General features: G+C 35.3%; 1 protein-coding gene across 2 annotated transcripts; it reads left to right on the plus strand.

Moving 5' to 3' along the window:
* The first annotated feature begins 8,019 nt into the window (after positions 1–8,019).
* On the plus strand, positions 8,020–15,315 carry LOC131168554 (probable methyltransferase PMT9). Of its 2 annotated transcripts, none has more exons than XM_058128072.1 (8): positions 8,020–8,510; positions 8,636–8,800; positions 9,071–9,253; positions 9,349–9,943; positions 10,919–11,031; positions 11,160–11,380; positions 13,497–13,830; positions 14,562–15,078. In XM_058128072.1, the coding sequence occupies exons 1-7, from the start codon at positions 8,259–8,261 to the stop codon at positions 13,810–13,812; spliced, it is 1,845 nt and encodes a 614-aa protein (XP_057984055.1). In that variant the 5' UTR covers positions 8,020–8,258; the 3' UTR covers positions 13,813–13,830; positions 14,562–15,078. The 2 variants fall into 2 exon arrangements, with proteins under 2 accessions (XP_057984055.1, XP_057984056.1); XM_058128073.1 differs by lacking the exon at positions 14,562–15,078 and adding an exon at positions 15,170–15,315 and having other exon boundaries at positions 8,032–8,510.
* The last annotated feature ends 2,656 nt before the right edge of the window (positions 15,316–17,971 follow it).

Below are 17,971 nucleotides of genomic sequence, written 5' to 3' on the forward strand. Positions count from 1 at the left end.
TTAGAATTTAATCGGTTAACGGAAACGTGTAAGCCTAGGGATGTTAGGATAATAATTATTCCGAGGTTGAATTGATTAAATTAGGGTGTGTGAATGTAGGGATTTGTGCGAATGCCACCTAGGAATGTTAGGATAGTAAGTATTCAGAGGTTAAGTTGATTAAACTAGGGTGTGTGAATATAGGGATTTGTGCAAATGTTGCAGGTACTGCTTTAGGATCTGTGCGAGCATTTCTCCATGAATCAAGTAAGGGAAATAAAATATGACAGATATTTTTTAGAATTGACTGGTTGAATTAAAGTATATGAAAGTGGAAATGTGGTATATGGTTTTAGAATGTTATGACATGCATATTTTCCCAACTATTAGTATGCTATGAACTATCATTCAAAAATTATGTGGCATAAGAAATATGAAATAGTAGTTTTACACTGAGATATGTGATATTATGAAATGAGGAAACATGATTTTTATACAGCAATATAGACACACCAATTTTAACCAGGCCTTTTCGAGGAGACCTCATGTCAAAACCTTCCCACACTGGTTCTGGACCCCACACATTCTTGTAGGTCCCACACTGGTTGTGGACCCCACACATTCTTATAGGTCTCATGGTGTTCGTGGACCGCGCACATCCTTATAGGTCCCACACTGCTTGTAGACCCCACACATCCTTGTAGTTCCCACACTGTTTGTGGACCCCACACATCTTTGTAGGTCCCAAATGGCTTGTGGGCCCCACATCTCATGGTACGCTAGCTCGGATTCATACATCCGATGCACGTTGCCCCATCTGGTACGCTAGCTTGGATTCCCACATCCGATGTACGTTACCCCATCTAGTACGCTAGCTTGGATTCCTACATCAGATGCACGTTTCCCCCTGATACGCTAGCTCGGATTCCTACATCCGATGCACGTTACCCCCTGGTAGCTAGCTCGGATTCCTACATCCGATGCACGTTACCCCATCTGGTACGCTAGTTCGGATTCCTACATCCGATGCACGTTACTCCCTGGTACGCTAGCTCGGATTCCTACATTCGATGCACGTTACCCCCTTTGGTACGCTACCTTGGGTTCCTACATCCGGTGCACGTTACCCGCTCTAGTACGCTAACTCGGATTCCTATATCCGATACACGTTACCTCCTTTGGCATGCTTGTGCCTGCTGGCTCGTGAACCCCACATTGCTTGTGGGCCCCACATATCTCAATTGGGTCCTATATGGTTCGTGGGCCCCACTTCTCCAGGTATGCTAGTTCGGATTCCTACATCTGGTGCACGTTACCCCCCTTTTGGTACGCTAGCTCGGGTTTCTACATTCGGTGCACGTGACCCGCTCTGGTACGCTAGCTCGGATTCCTACATCCGATGCACATTACCTCCTTTGGCATGCTTGTGCCTGCTGGCTCGGGTTTTTATAACCCTTAAATGGCTCGTGGACCTCACATTGCTTGTGGGCCCCACATATCTCAATTGGGCCCCACACGGTTTGTGGGCCCCACTTCTCCTGATACGCTAGCTCGGATTCCTACATCCGGTGCACGTTACCCCTTCTGGTATGCTAGCTCGGATCCACATATTTGGTGCCTTGCTAGCTCGGGTTCCTGTAGCCCTCAAACGGCTTGTGGAACCCACATGGCGCGTGGGCCCCACACATCTCCGATGGGTTCCGCACAGCTTCTAGAACCCTCATATTATTATTATTATTATTATTATTATTATTATTATTATTATTATTATTTATTTATTTTAATTTGTCAAATGCAAACATACTTTGTTCCCCCATCATTACTCACCACATGTCATGTTTCTTCCCTTTATCATTCTTCCCATGCTATATTCCCTTCATAATTCTTCATCCCATACTTTATTCCCCCCATCATCACTCACCACATGTCATGTTTCCTCCCTTTATCAATCTTCCCATGATATATTTCCTTCATCATTCTTCATCCCATACTTTGTTCCCCCCATCATCACTCACCACATGTCATGTTTCCTTCCTTTATCAATCCTCCCATGCTATATTCCCTTCATCATTCTTCATCCCATACTTTGTTCCCCCATCATCACTCATCACATGTCATGTTTCCTCCATTTTTCAATCTTCCCATGCTATATTCCCTTCATCATTCTTCATCTCATACTTTGTTCCCTCCGTCATCACTCACCACATGTCATGTTTCCTCCCTTTATCATTCTTCCCATGCTATATTCCCTTCACCATTCTTCATTTCATACTTTGTTCCCTCCATCATCACTCACTACATGTCATGATCTCCTTTTATCATTCTTCCCATGCTAATTTCCCTTCATCATTCTTCCCCCCATACTTGGTTCCCCCCATCATGACTCCCCTATGTCTTCTTTCCTATGCTTGCCCCAAGCTAAGTCTATAAATAGCCCTCTCATTCTAAGCACAAATGGAGGAGAGTTCTTAGTGGTGGTAAGGAGAAGATTTTAAATATTGAAGTTTTCTATTATAAGTTTGTGAAGTTAGTTTTTTTTTAGTGAAGATCAAGAGGTCAATTGATCCCGTTTCCTACCGGTGCTGAGTCACCCTATTTTAAGAAGGCACTCCGTAGTGCCTTGAGTTAGAGCTCAAGAACAACTCTTGGGAAGATGTTGTAGAGTGGCCTTAGTAGACTCACCAACATGAAAAGAAGACTGGAGTAAAGGAAAACGAAAGAAGATCAAGCGGTCGACTGATCCCGTTTCCTACTGGTGCCGAGTCACCCTGTCCGAAGAAGGTACTCCGTAGTGCCTCGAGTCAGAGCTCAAGAACAACCATCGGGAAGATGTTGTAGATTAACCCCTGCAGATTCACAGACAGGAAAGGAAGACCGGAGAAGAAAAAGACGATAGGTAAAACCAATGAACTTTCTCTTCCTATATTACATCTCCGCCCCCTTTCCCGAACCGGCCTCTGCTGGTTTATTTGATTTGATTTTATTTTTTATTTTATTTTAAATAGCTTCTTTTTAACCCATAAAAGAAAAAAGGGAAACTTCATAAAAGACACAAAAATTTAGAAAAATTCTCAAAGAAAATTCAAAAAATTTTAAGGCTTTGAAACTTATTTACATTTGAAAACTTTTGAAGAAAATCCAAGAAAGTTTCCAACATGTTTGGCAAAGATTAGATCTGTTTCCTTACATTCAAAATTTTCAAAAATACATTCTAAAGTTATATCTTTAAAACTATGACTTTCATGATTGTTGTCTAAAATTCGGTTGTATTTGGAAGAACATTGGAAAACCCTGAAAGATCATTGGTCTCGACCAAGACCTTAAACTAGTTTTTCCCCCAAATTGGTCAACATTTGACCGGCTCACCATTCCCGAACTGGTTCACCCCGGTTTTCTCCATTTCGCTTGTGTATTATTGTTGTATCCATAAAATTCACAAAAATCACGAAATTTTCAAAATTTTCAAAAATATTTTCACATTTTGATTTCAACTGATTTCATTTGTGTTATTTTGAAAGTTCGGGAAAAATCACAAAAATCATTTTCACACTTAGGAAAAATCACAAAAATATCTTTTTAGGCACAAGAAAAAAATCATTCCAATCCCGAACAAATTTCAAAAACCTCCCGAAATAGTATTTTTGATACTTTAAGAAAAAACTTATAGATTTCAAAATCCCCGGGAGCGTATTTTGTATCCTATTTTCGATTTTCCTTCCCGATGATTGCGATCAAGAGCATTGGCTCTTTGGGGTATTGGATTGCCCCGGTTATGAGGGAATACCTATATAGTATTTTCATTCTTTTGACTTTTGAAAGGGAGTAATCTTTAAAGACTTATTACATTTATTTCGGGATAACTCTTTATTAATCTGATACCATTCGTAAGAACGGGCGTGTAGGGGGTGCTAATACCTTCCCCTTGCGTAACCATACTCCTGAGCCCGACTTTGGTGACGCAAACCGATTCTACCCCTAACGGGGTAGCAATCAAGTGTTAAGGCATCCTGTCACCAAAGAAGTCCAGGAGATCATTGCAGACAGAGTCGTCAATCTAGAAGGTCATCAACAACAACAATTTCTGGTTCAGTGGTTAGGACTGGGGGAAGAAGAGAATAGTTGGGAAACAGCAGACAATCTTAAGCATGCCATACAGAAGATTGAAGATTTCAAAAATTCGTAGTCAACGACATCTACATCGACATCAGAAGAGTGAGAAGGCCGTCTACAACACATCGACGAGGACGTCGATAAATTGAGTGGGGGAGGATGTTCTAACCACACTTCAAAAGGTTAGTGGCGACTCCACCACACATCATTTTCCACGAAAATTCATATTTTCAAAATACACATTCATTTTTTCCAGTTCGCAAGCCGAACCCATTTTTAAACCAGAGATTGGTTCTCTGGGCCAGGTTCGGGACGTCGCAACAAGCAATATGAAATAACAATTTTATACTGGGGAATGTGATTTATATTGAGATATATAATGATATGTTTTATACAAATATATTTATATATATGATGATTTGAGAAATACATATATGTTTGATATAAATATGATGGTTTGAAATGTATAGATATGTTTAATACAGATGTAATATATACATACATGTTTTATACAAAAGTGGTGATATGAGATTTATATAGACCCGATTTATATAGATATGATGAAATGAGATATATACAGACATGATGCGATATACATAGACATGATGTGATATACATAGACATGATAGTTTTATACCGATTTGTGGAATTGAGATTATATTACTGTATTATTTTATAAATCGTATTATATGGTATAAGGGTGGCATTATATTGGTTTCAAGAAGGGTTGAGAATAATGTAGAATTGTGAAAATGAGTTCCTACTGATGCCGATGGGGAGGTATACTCAGTATGAAAATTATATATGTGTGATGTTCCGACTGATGCCGATGGGGAGGTATGTTCAGTATGAAAATTATTTGTGATATTCCTACTGATGCCGATGGGGAGGTATGCTCAGTATGAAAATTATGTGTGATGTTTATACTGATGTCAATGGGTAGGTATGCTCAGTGTGGGAATTATGTGCAATGTTCCTACCAATGCCAATGGGGAGGTATGCTCAATATGAGAATTATGTGTGATGTTCTTGTTGATACCGATGGGGAGGTATGCTCAGTGTAGAAACTATATTGAGAAGTCAGTACTGAGGCCGGTGGGGAGGAATGCTCAGTATGAAGAGTAAGTAGGTGTGGAGAATTAGAATTATGTGATCTGTTGTATTATGTAAAGTACCTATATGTGAACTTACATACACGTGGATACTCATTGAGTTAGAACATGTTCTTGAGAAATGGATGCTTTTGAATATATATATATATATATATATATATATATATATGCATATTTACTTATGCAGAGATACTTATTTTATATCGAGTATGATTTGAGATACTTATTTTATATCGAGTATGATTTGAGATACTTATTTTATACTAAGCATGATTTGAAAGGAAGTTATGTATTTTGAAAAATATTTTATGAGCATGTGTACAGTTCTACATGAGTTCATAAAGTAAGAAAAGATTAACTATGAAAGTATATTTGAAACACTAAAACTCATGTTGCCACACACTGTCACTAATTTATTCTGTCTTACTGAGAGGTGTCTTACTCCTATAAATTTAACATTTCAAGGATTACCAAGAATCAAATCTAGAAAGCTCCAGGGCAGTTCTGATTGGCTGCGTGAAAAGAGTAAGTATTGGTGAGATTTGCCATGTATATAGTGTTATTTTGGGACTGCTAGTGTTGTATTAAAGTCTAGATCTAGAGGGAGAGAGAGAGAGAGGGAGAGAGAGAGAGAGAGAGAGAGAGAGAGAGAGAGAGAGAGAGAGAGAGAGAGAGAGAGAGTTAATGATATATTTTGATGATGTTAGTACTCTAGTATTGTTTTTGGGATGGTATACATAATTGATTCAGCTGCTTGGTATATTTATATATGGTGGACAAATCACCGAGTACCCCACTTCGAGTTAAGTCATGTTGATATATGGTATCAGAGATATTTATTTAAATGATTGATTATTACTGTTTATAGTATTGGAAAAAAAATGGTAGAAAAGTTGGGGCATTACAAAAGTTGTGTAGGCTTCATACTATTTCACCCGTTGATGCTCTGCTATGTGGACCCGTGTCATTACGACCTTACATCAAATTGCATGACTTTTTAAAATTGTATAGATTTAGATAAAATGTTAGTAAAATTGTATTATCCTTTGTCTGAATTTTGAAATTTGGACATTTGATTCAAATTTGTGTGAATTTAAACAAAATATAATATAAAATTATATTTAATTTCTTCCAAGTACATACGACCTTAATTTGTTTTTTTCAAATATACACGAATCCAAATATAAATCTCCAATTCCATACTATTAAATAATACCTTTCAATTTTCAGGTCGGAGCATGCTCTTCTCTATGCAAAAAATAATTAAAAAAAAAAAAACCATTGATGACCTCTATTCCCACCTAATGCAATTTCATTGATGGCAACTAGTTTAGGGTTTACAAAAGTTTTTTTTTTTTTTTTTAATTTTAAATACAGCTATTGTGAATTCCTTGACAGCTATTAGTAAAAGTTTTTTTTTTTTTTCATATACTATAAAATAATTGATTTGTATAAATCATTTACACTAAATAATACAAATCTATTTATTTAAAAAAAATAACATATGAAGTGGAAACTATTATTTGACCTTTTTCATATCAAATAATGACGATCGATTAGCAAAAATATGCAGAGCTTTATTTGATTAATTTAAATTTATCAAAATTAAAATTAAAAATTGCAAAATTAAAGAATGCATGCCTACATTTATATAGAATTATGAATAGGCTATGATTCAAAACTTTTATAATCATATACCCAAATGGGATATTCTTCTAATCCTCTCCTATATTTTTACCCTAGAAAATATTTCAAACCCTATAAATTTGCTCTAAAAAAAGTTGTCATCCCACATGAATTATATAATGCCACATTTTTTTAATACTTTTTTAATAACGAGAGTTAAAATATCAACAATCACAAAAAAATATTTGGAGACGTAAAACGTTGTCTTCAAGAATTATCGTGCACATCTCACTCAGTGTAAATGAATATTTTATTATTTATTTATTTATTTTTAGTAAATAAATTTTTAAATACGTACTCATCCCCAACATTTATGCGATCAACCTGAGAGAGTTGACTAAAATTCTCATTGAATTAGTTAAGTGTGACAAAAGAGCTCGATTGACATTCTATTTATACATAATACAAATAGATATTCTCGGATGCCATCTTATCCCTTGCATAATGAAGGACAATTTTTAAAAATTAAGTTGTTTTCAATCGTACTTTTAGAAAAAAAAACACTCCAATTCAGAAGTTATCTTATTAGAAAATTTACAAATCACGAACATATAAATAGTTTAATAAATTAATTTTTATTATTTTAAAATTTAAATATAAATTTTCGTCTTCTAATCATCTTCTTGGAAGGCATAGTCTCAATTACCAGAAAAGAAAATTTTTCTTTTTGTTTTTCTGATTTTTAAATTACCCAAAGTGTCCCTGCAACTATTAATAATTTTCTCAAAATACCTTTACAACGCTCACAATTATCCAAAAGGCTTCAAAGCCTTAGTTATTGCCCAAAAATATAAAATTAAAAATATAAAACATATCCCGTATACATTTTATATAAAAATGAAGACAAAAAACACTAATTTTTCTTGGTAAAAAGGTAAAACCTTCTCTTGAAAAGGATTTAAAAATGTCACGGATCTATTCTAAAACTTATCAAAAATGTAAAAATTTCATTTCTAAACACTAAAATATAAATGAATATTGTGTATTTTTAACAAATCTTAGAAAAAGTTTTTGAAAATTTTGAAGTCTTCGAGATATTTTTGTCATTTTACTAATCCTTAAGACTTTTGGAAGAAGTTAATTTCTTTTGTTTAAAAAATTATGTATATATATAATCCTATTAAAAAACCAAGGGTGCACCCCGTGTGGTCGCGCGCTGGTGTTCTTTCGGACTAACGCCATTACGCAAATCCCAGGTCCTCGGCACGGAACACTGTCCGACGCCTCTCTTCATGGTACAAATCCGAATCATCATTCTCTCTCTTACAAAAGGTTTTTCTCTTACACCTTCTTTTCCTCTTGGATCTGCTGGGCGGAGTGGGGTTTAAGTAAACCTTGCCTCAATTCCTTCTGCACTTCGATTCTCAAACAATGAAGCATAAGAGCGAAGCTCTACCCCCCAATAAGCTTATGAAGTATGCTCTTATTGGGCTAATCGTTTTTCTCGGGTTGATTTGCTTGTACTGCGGATCCTCCTTCGCTCCCGGCCTCCCCAGAGCCGCCGACGCCGCCTCCGACGACGGCGCCGATCCCGTCTTCGGCCGCTTCGTCCCGAAGGACAGGGATTTGGAGGAGTTGTTCGAGGACCAAGAGCGCAATCCCGAAGTGCCCAAAACCATACCCGTATGTATTGTTTTTCGATTTTTGGTTTTTGTTGGGTATTTTGCGTGTTTTTTTTTTCTTGTTCTGTTCTTGGCAAACGTGAAGTTTTTTTTTTTTGGGGGGGGGGGGGGGGGTGGGGTTTGCAGGTGTGTGATACGAGATTCTCGGAATTGATACCTTGCTTGGATAGAAATCTTATATATCAGTCGAAGTTGAAGCTCAATTTGACGTTGATGGAGCACTACGAGCGGCATTGTCCGCCGCCGGAGCGGCGTTACAATTGCTTGATTCCACCCCCGATTGGTTACAAGGTTGGTGATTGTTTAACCTCCTTGTTTGGTTTCTAAGAAAATTTCACAAGAAGATAAAAAATAACTTTGAAGTTTAGAACCTCAACTCAACTAAGCCGAGGGCAATTTTTTTTTTAATATTGTTTGGGTAGGACATTGTAAAAAGTAAGAATTCAAGATTCAAAGTATTTTAAATTTCTTTTCCGCATTTTCTCAGAAAGTAAATGAATCCTTGTGTCCAGATTTTTCATACTAGTTTTGATTCTGACAAGGTGGTGGTTAGAATTCCAGATCCCTATGAGATGGCCAGCAAGTAGGGATGAAGTGTGGAAGGCAAATATACCACATACACATCTTGCAAAAGAGAAATCAGATCAGAACTGGATGGTTGTCAATGGGGATAAGATAAATTTTCCTGGTGGAGGAACCCATTTTCACTATGGAGCTGATAAGTACATTGTTTCTCTTGCAAGGGTATGTGATACTGATTTCATCCCTATACTTTGTAACTTTCATTGGCTTATTGTTAGTGCCATGCTTACTATATCATGATTCTTGTATTGGTATAGATGCTTAATTTTCCCAATGACAAACTCAACAATGGTGGAAATATCCGCAATGTTCTTGATGTGGGTTGTGGGGTTGCAAGTTTCGGGGCCTATCTACTGCCCCATGACATCATAGCTATGTCACTTGCACCTAATGATGTCCATGAGAATCAAATACAATTTGCTCTAGAGAGAGGAATCCCGTCAACACTTGGTGTCTTGGGAACGAAAAAGCTTCCATATCCAAGCAGAACATTTGAGTTGGCACATTGCTCCAGGTGTAGGATTGATTGGCTTCAAAGAGGTGGCATTCTTCTGTTGGAACTTGACAGATTACTAAGGCCAGGAGGGTACTTTGTGTACTCTTCTCCTGAAGCATATGCGCATGATGTCGCAAATCGTAGAATTTGGAATGCTATGTCTGATCTTCTGAAAAGGATGTGCTGGAGAGTTGTTTCCAAGAAAGATCAGACTGTTATATGGGCTAAGCCAGTGAGTAACAGTTGTTACTCGAAAAGAGATCCTGGGACTGTACCCCCTTTGTGCAGTTCTGATGATGACCCCGATGCAACTTGGAATGTGCTCATGAAGCCATGCATCTTCCCATACCCTGCAAGTAAGTAGCATTAGAAAATAGTGGTACACTCTTCTTTTAGTGGTTGTTGGAATGTTGTCATGTATTTATTTCATGGATCATGAATATTTATTATCACATTTCACTGTGAAATATTTTCTTTCTTTAGTTTATAATATATGCCATGCCATACTTGGGCGTTGGGGCATATTTTTCCTTTTTGCACCTCGATGATCAGAGTGATTTTGGGTTCCATTCACCCAAAAGTGGAGCTTGATAAAATTGTCAATTACAAGTATGCCAATGACTACCAAATATCAATCAACTCAACTATCATGATATTTGCAACAGATATTTGTTAGATATTGAAACTTATTTAATATGTAAATTGTTGGTGAACAAGGATAATAATGGTCAGAAATTTTGGTTTCAAGTTCTTGTTGATCTCTTTAATTTTGCAGCACTAAAACAAAGAAAAAAGCAATCCGATGGAAACACACAATATTATATGGTTTCACTGTGTTTATGCATAGGGGGGAGATGATAGTGGAGCACTACTTGTGAGACTGAGGGTAACAATGACTTCTTGTACTGAATTACTGATGCATCTATCATGAGAACCATTTTTTTTTCCCAACAATTCTAATGTTGTAAAGGGGGGCATCCCCGGGCCATAAGGCTCCCCGCTTCGCGAGTGTAAGGGGAGGGTTGTCACAGTGTACGCAGCCTTACCCCTACTTTTATGTAGAGAGGCTGTTTCTTTGGACTCGAATCCATGACCAACTGGTCACAAAGGAGCAACCTTACCATTGATCCAAGGAACATGGTGTAATACGCAACATACCCTTGCCAGCTAGTAATTATGCTAAACTTGTCAACTGTTGTATTTTGTTTGAAATGGGTAGTAATTATGCTTATTGTTCATAGTGATCCATCATTAACTTTCATTTTAGTGCAGCAACGATGTTGGTTTTGCATTTTTATTTTTCTAAAGGATTCTTTTTATTGTAAAAACAGTGATGCATAAGCGAAAGGGAAGTGGATTAATTCCTTGGCCACAAAGGCTAACTACTGCACCCCTTCGCCTGGAGGAAATTGGTGTCAGTTCTCAGGAATTTGAAGAAGATACTGTAAGTTCACTGAATTGAAATAGGATACTCTACAAAGAAGCCATCCTTTTTTTTTTTTTTTCAGTATATGCTTTTTTTTTCCCTGTGTGAACTTCAACTTTTAATACTAAAAAATTCATGTAATGCAGAGCATATGGCATTTTAGAGTGATTGAGTACTGGAAACAGATGAAGTCAGTTATATACATAAACTCTTTTAGAAATATCATGGACATGCATTCAAACCTTGGTGGATTTGCTGCTGCACTCAGCGATAAAGATGTGTGGGTGATGAATGTTGCTCCCATCAATGCATCTTCCAGATTGAAAATAATTTATGATCGAGGTTTAATTGGAACAGCTCATGACTGGTATGCAGTTAATTTGACTAATGCATTACACTACCCCTTCTCGCGGGCTTTTGACTATGCATGTTGTAAGGCTTGAAATACATTGTTGGCCCACACCTAACAGCTTAAGATTTTAGGTAGAATGCTAATCTAACATGGTATCAACGTATCATTGCTATGGTTGCTTTGAGGTCTTTGGTTCTAGTCTTGTTGCCCTTGTTTATTGTTTGTTTGTTAATAATTATCTTAAAGGGTGTTTTTTATTGCTTGTTTATCTTTCCACGTGCAATCAAGCTGCATGTGCGGGAGAGTGTTAATTCTTGATGTACATTGTTGGCCCACAACCTAACCGCTTAAGCTTCAAGGTAAAGTGGCAATCTAACACACATCTTTTCTGGTTCTTGTGCAATTATCACGTGCACAAATTCTTAAGACATTCAAACTTCAAAGCATATGATAACTTTCTTGTTTTTATTTTTGGATTAGAAGTAAGGGTAAGAGACATCAATTAGTTTGTGCAATCTTCCCTACTCACTTAGGAGCTAATGCTAGGCTGGGCCTACAAGGATGAGCCCACAACCCAAAGGCCTAACCTTAGGTCTGCCATATGATGCTATTGGCTCTCCCTCAAGGGGATGGAGTCACAGCCTTACATAGCCTAACTCGAACCCCACCAACCCTACCTAGAGTATCGTGGTTTCTTGTTAGAGGCCTAAGATCAAACTTCATGATCCAAATCTGGCATGCTGCATATGTTAGCAATGGGGGAGTCTTTTGCATGGGTTTGATATACATAGGTGAGCACCAATTTGACCCAAAAGCTTAAGCCTATTAGGTCTTGGCCCAACCATGCACATAAGCGCCCATCATTTTTAGTTTTTCCAATGTGGGCAAACTTCCAAGTGGAGTTCTCAACAATCTCTTCCTCAGTTGTGATTTTTAACTACTCCCCTTGAACAGGGGATCATTACTTGTCATACTACCAACTATGAATCATTACTTAACGATGAGAAAAGGCATGAAACCGTTGGAGTTCACTTATTACAATTCCTCCTCCATGTGTCTACATCTGCTAGAACACATGCATGAATGTTCAAGCCCAATTTAAACTCCCCCCTTGAGCAAAAACCACCTCCCTTGTTGGAGCAAGCTCAAGTCTATAACAATTGTTCAAATGGGCCTCATCCCTGCGCCTTATATGCCTCAAATTGCATTCCATGTGCATCTAAATCAATCCTACCTTTGATATTCCGACTCCATTCGGATTCATATACTAGGCCTGGATGATCCTTATTGGTCTTAGTCATACAGCTATTAGCATGTCAGGAGAATTAGTTTTACACCTCAAGTTTACAATGTTGCTAGCTCAGAGTTATGAGCCATTGGTTCTAATACCACTTGTTAGCACCATAAGTGTCTTTTGCACAGTTTTGATATTAATAGGCGAGCACCAACTTGACCAAAAAGTTTAAGCCTTTTAGGTCTTGGCTCAACCATGCATATAAACACTCATCATTCACTTAGTTTTTCCAATGTGAGACAAACTCACAAGTAGAATTCTTAACAGCCTATGCCCTTTAATTTGAACTCATGATCTCTCATCCTCAAAACCGCATGGGAGTATGCCCTTACTAAGCAACTACCACCTTCATTAGAACATCTAAAATAATGAATGAGTAATATCCAAGTAGGAGCCATGGTAGTACGTTTCTTTGCCACTTCTTTTATTTATTTTTTTCTTTTTAAAATTTTTTTTGTTCTGTTTTGGCTTTGGTTTAATGCATAGAAATCTTATGTTACTCTAAAAGCTTAATGATTGGTTTGACATTACTCATTACTAATTAGGCCAAGCCATGACCAATTTTGTTTATCATAGTTGGGATATTGCCTATGGGCTCAGTTTCATAGTTTTACTGTTTATTTTTTCTATAGCATTGCTAATTGCACATCAATTTTTTTTTTCTTGCCTTTGTGCCTATTTTTTTTTTCCTTTTTGAGTTTAACATGAGCTGCTTGTTATGTTCCATGATTCTTTCTCTCATAATGTGGAGAGCAAGCTGCTCAAATTGGATCTGGTTGATTTTTGGTACCCTTCTATTTAGTTTTCACTTTGAGCTATACGCACTCTATTTCACAGGTGTGAGTCGTTTTCTACATACCCACGTACCTATGATCTGCTTCATGCCTGGACAGTATTTTCAGAGATAGAGGAACGGGGTTGCAGTATAGAAGATCTGCTAATTGAGATGGACAGAATGTTAAGGCCATATGGATTTGTCATCATAAGAGACAAACCCTCTCTTGTAAATTATATACGGAAATTCTTGCCTGCTTTAAGGTGGGATGGTTGGTTATCGGAAGTTGAACCAAGGATTGATGCTCTATCTTCAAGTGAAGAAAGAGTTTTGATTGCTAGAAAAAGGTTGTGGGAGGAGGGAGTTGCTGCAATATGAACATGTTTTCTTGATCAGGTGCACAGTCAAGCCTTTTTTATTTTCGGAATTATTTGTCTGTTTAAATTTCTTTTTCAAGGGTATCTACAGTTAAGTGCTACTATGCCTTTATTTTTAAAATTTTGAATATGTTGAATAGTATGATGAATACTTAAGATTCATTTGGATTCTGCAAGAACTTTGACGAATAAAATGCTAGAATTCTTTTTTGCCTCAATAGTCTGGATTTGGAAACAAGAAAGTTCACCTTTTTTGTGAAAATTTTCTTTCTGAAAATAAAAATGATTGAAGATATGGAAATCGTTGTGGTTTTTAGGTTGCTTTCAGTTTTTAGTAAGGCTCGTGAATTTAAAAAGCAGAGAAGTTGTTGATCATTTCTGAAAATGACCCTTCTTAGGCTGTAGATATTTACTCTCCATGAAAAGTCCATAGAGCCTGGAGTTAATGCCCTTTTTTTTTGGGTGGGGGTGGTGGTCGATGGTGGGGCTGTAGCTTATTTAATATGAGGGCATTGTAAATACATTCCCATCAGAAAAGTGTCGACATAAGCCTATTGTCAAACAGAGTTTGATGCTTAAAAACAAAGTTGTGTGTATCTTGGGTTTCACTTGTGTAGAAAGTAGTGAGACTCTTCCCTCTCTCTCTCTCTCTCTCTCTCTCTCTCTCTCTCTCTCACACACACACACACACACACACACATCAAATTCTGTGCTGTTTATTATTTTGATTTTTTTTGTTATGTTTTCAAGGTATATCAGCTGCCTGTTACCACCCTTGAAGTGAAGTTTGGGCTGCAACTAATGCTCGTTACCATTTAGGATTTTTTTGAGATGCAGATGGAGTATAACATAGATATACATATAGATATACGACCCTCAACAGCAATGATCCTCAAGGAAAAACCAAATCTACTACAGGCATCACAAATTATTTATTATTTTTAAAAAATATTTATTGGAGTGTTCTTATAGGGTATGCTTCTATGGTGACCTTGGAAACTGAGGGAACCCTAAACAGAAACTGCATTTTCAGATGCTTTAGCCTACGTCGTGGCATGCCTGACTAGTCTGCTAGCTGTTTCTATTGGAATGTACTTGTAGGATATTGCCTCACTGGGATGCTCTGGTGCTGGAGCTTCACACCTTAGCCATAAATTTCAAAGTATAATGGACTATCTTAACCAGCAATATCTATAGAACATTTTTTCCTAAGTTGTAATGAAATGTTTATGTGCAATTTTGATTTTCCTTTTAGCATTTTATTCTATACGGGAGAGTCAAATTTTCTAAGACTTTATATATGGCTACTTACTGAAATTGAGCCTGTACATTTATCTTCATTTAACTTTATCTTTCAGATTCAATGTAGCCTTTTTGCTAGCGACAACATATTCAAAGGAATCTGCACGTTTACACTTTTCAATTCTCTATGTTTGTATAATGTTATGCACACTCAAATCTCCATATTTATGGCTAATGAATTCAAGAAAAGTCAGTTCATGGATGCATCTTTCTCATCCTCACTTGGATCATCACTGCAAGAAATATAATTACAGAGATAGGTTTAAAAAGGTAAAGAGTAATTCTGGGAAAGAATTGCTGATAAGAAAAGAACCCAAAAGATGTTTGAACTATTGTGTGAAGGAAGGTCACTTGCCCTCTATTTGGAGAAATCTTATGTTTGGATTTGAATTGAATTTGGCTAAAATGTAATATAAAGTTGGGTTAAAAATTGTCCAAATTCACCTAAATATAAATTTGAGGTTTGAAATTCATGCTTCAAAACGTAGCTTATAGTTCGACAAAAGTTGCTCATAAAATATGAAGAAATTGTTGCTAAGAGTATGTGGGCGTATGTATTTTGAATTTTGAATTTAAATTTGTGTAGGTTTGAATTTTAGGTTCTCAAACACTTATTAAAATAAACCGGATTTTGCAATCAAAATGATGTGATTTTTCAAAGTAATATGAATTTTCAATTTACTAATTAGTTTTTAAGTGGTTAAGTGGATTAGTCAAGTATCTAAAGGACTTTGGACATTATCGTTTAAGAAAAAAAAAGAGTTTTTAATTGACATAAGTTGGAGGACAATGAGAAACTTGAAGATAGATTCCTGTGGTGATAGTTATTTCTTCTCTATTTTTTATTATTCCATATGATATAGAAAAAGAAATAGGCATCTTATGGTGACATTTGAGAATAATCCTTTTTTGTTTTTATTACATAAGAACTCTAACTATCAACGAGCCCTTCGAGTCTCCTGGTGTGGCACTAAACTTACGAATTAGCGTCTTTCGCTCTCAGGTCTTGCTGATCAGGGTAAAGTTCGGAATGCGAATACAGCTTCTATGCATTAGTTGGACGTTCGACCAACTCGACTTTTAGGATACATTTTCATTACTATCCATGATCCCTGTTGGCTTACAGGGAACTCTCACCATCCACAGTCTCCACTAGTTCATAGAGCGAACTCTCACCATCCACAGGTACAACTGACTCCGTGAGTGTATCTACCTGGAATTAAACTCCGGATCTATCTTTATTATGGATTCAAGTTAAAACACTGTAGTAATAACACATATTTTTTCGAGATAAACTTTCACATTCTTCTATTAATAACTATTCTATTTTACCAGTATGCGTCCTATAATGGAAACTTCAAATATTAGTCCAATAGATAATGAAAAATATTGAAGCCCTTATTTTAGTTTTTGTGCAGCTTTTTAAATTTATTATAATAAAATGACATTTAAGTGGCACTAATGTAGTATGTTTTTAGTAACATCTGTTTATCAATTCTTGTATACTAAGGGGTCGTTCAGTATCATTGTCAAAAATTAATAAAATAAAAACTGAAAACCAAAAATAGAAACTGAAAACTAAAAGCTAGCAACCTGTTTGATTAACATTTATAAAACTAAAACAAATAAAAAATTTAATTAAAAAATACTCATTTTTATCTTTAAATCAAATAATATTGTAAAAATATTATTAAAATAATAAAATTACAAATAATACACATTAAAAATTACTATAATAAAAATAAAATTATTATAATTATTTTACTTAATTGTTCTACTTTCAATTTTGACTTTACAATAAAAATTTTATTGGACATGACAATTGAAAAATAATAAAAGTATTTTGTAATTGGCTTTATTATTATTTTTTGAAATTTATGTATAATTTTCTTTTAATTATATATAAATTCATATAATCATTTAATTTTTATTTTAATTCTAAAGTATATAAAATAAATAATTTAATAAAAAAAAACTATTTCTAGATGTTAAAATTTCTGATAACAGATTGTCAAAACAATTGAAAATCGATAACAGAAAACAGAAAACTGACAACATAAACAAATACATTTTTATAATTTGTTTCTTCACTATGGATAAATAAAAACAAAAAATAGAAAACAATAATTATACCAAACAAATCCTAAAGTATGTTTATAGCGGTGCCTTTCTAGACTAATATGATTCAAAATTTCGCCACATAAATTAAAACAATTTTTAATCTTATTTTGAGGATTTTCAATTTTTAGTAGATAAAGATGCTTTTAAATCAACGATGTTTATATAATAGTTGCTCATTTATGTAATTTTACATTAATATTACTGCTTAAAGTAGAAGAGGATGTCATAAAAGAAAAAATTACTACTTATTTCATTAGTACATAGATTCCATTTTAAAATAAAAAAAATTCATGAAAAACTTTTAAAATTTATTTTTTAATGATCAGTCATTAAGGAAAATTAGAAACTTATTAAAATATCTAACAAATAAATACATAATAATTAATATTTGACTCATTATTAATATTTAAAAATAACCTATCTTACTCTATATATATATATATATATATATATATATATATAAATATAAAAATTTTCCTAATTTGGTAATTTGTATTGTCAATTGTTGCAATGATTTCGGAGCATGCCATTGTCTCAATTCTAAACATTTCGATTTTCGGCAATGGTCGAGTCCCCTTTAAAAGAAATTAATTTTCGTCGAAAAGCCAAATTATTGTAATTTAAATCTAGTAATTAAGTTTGTGTCTGAATTTTAACTATTTTAAAATGTAAAATGTTCACATCTCTCCTTTTAAAATAATTTTTATTTTTGATATTCTTAAAATAACTCAATAATC

This window comes from Malania oleifera, chromosome 11 (assembly GCF_029873635.1).
Source record: "Malania oleifera isolate guangnan ecotype guangnan chromosome 11, ASM2987363v1, whole genome shotgun sequence".
Lineage (NCBI taxonomy): Eukaryota > Viridiplantae > Streptophyta > Magnoliopsida > Santalales > Ximeniaceae > Malania > Malania oleifera.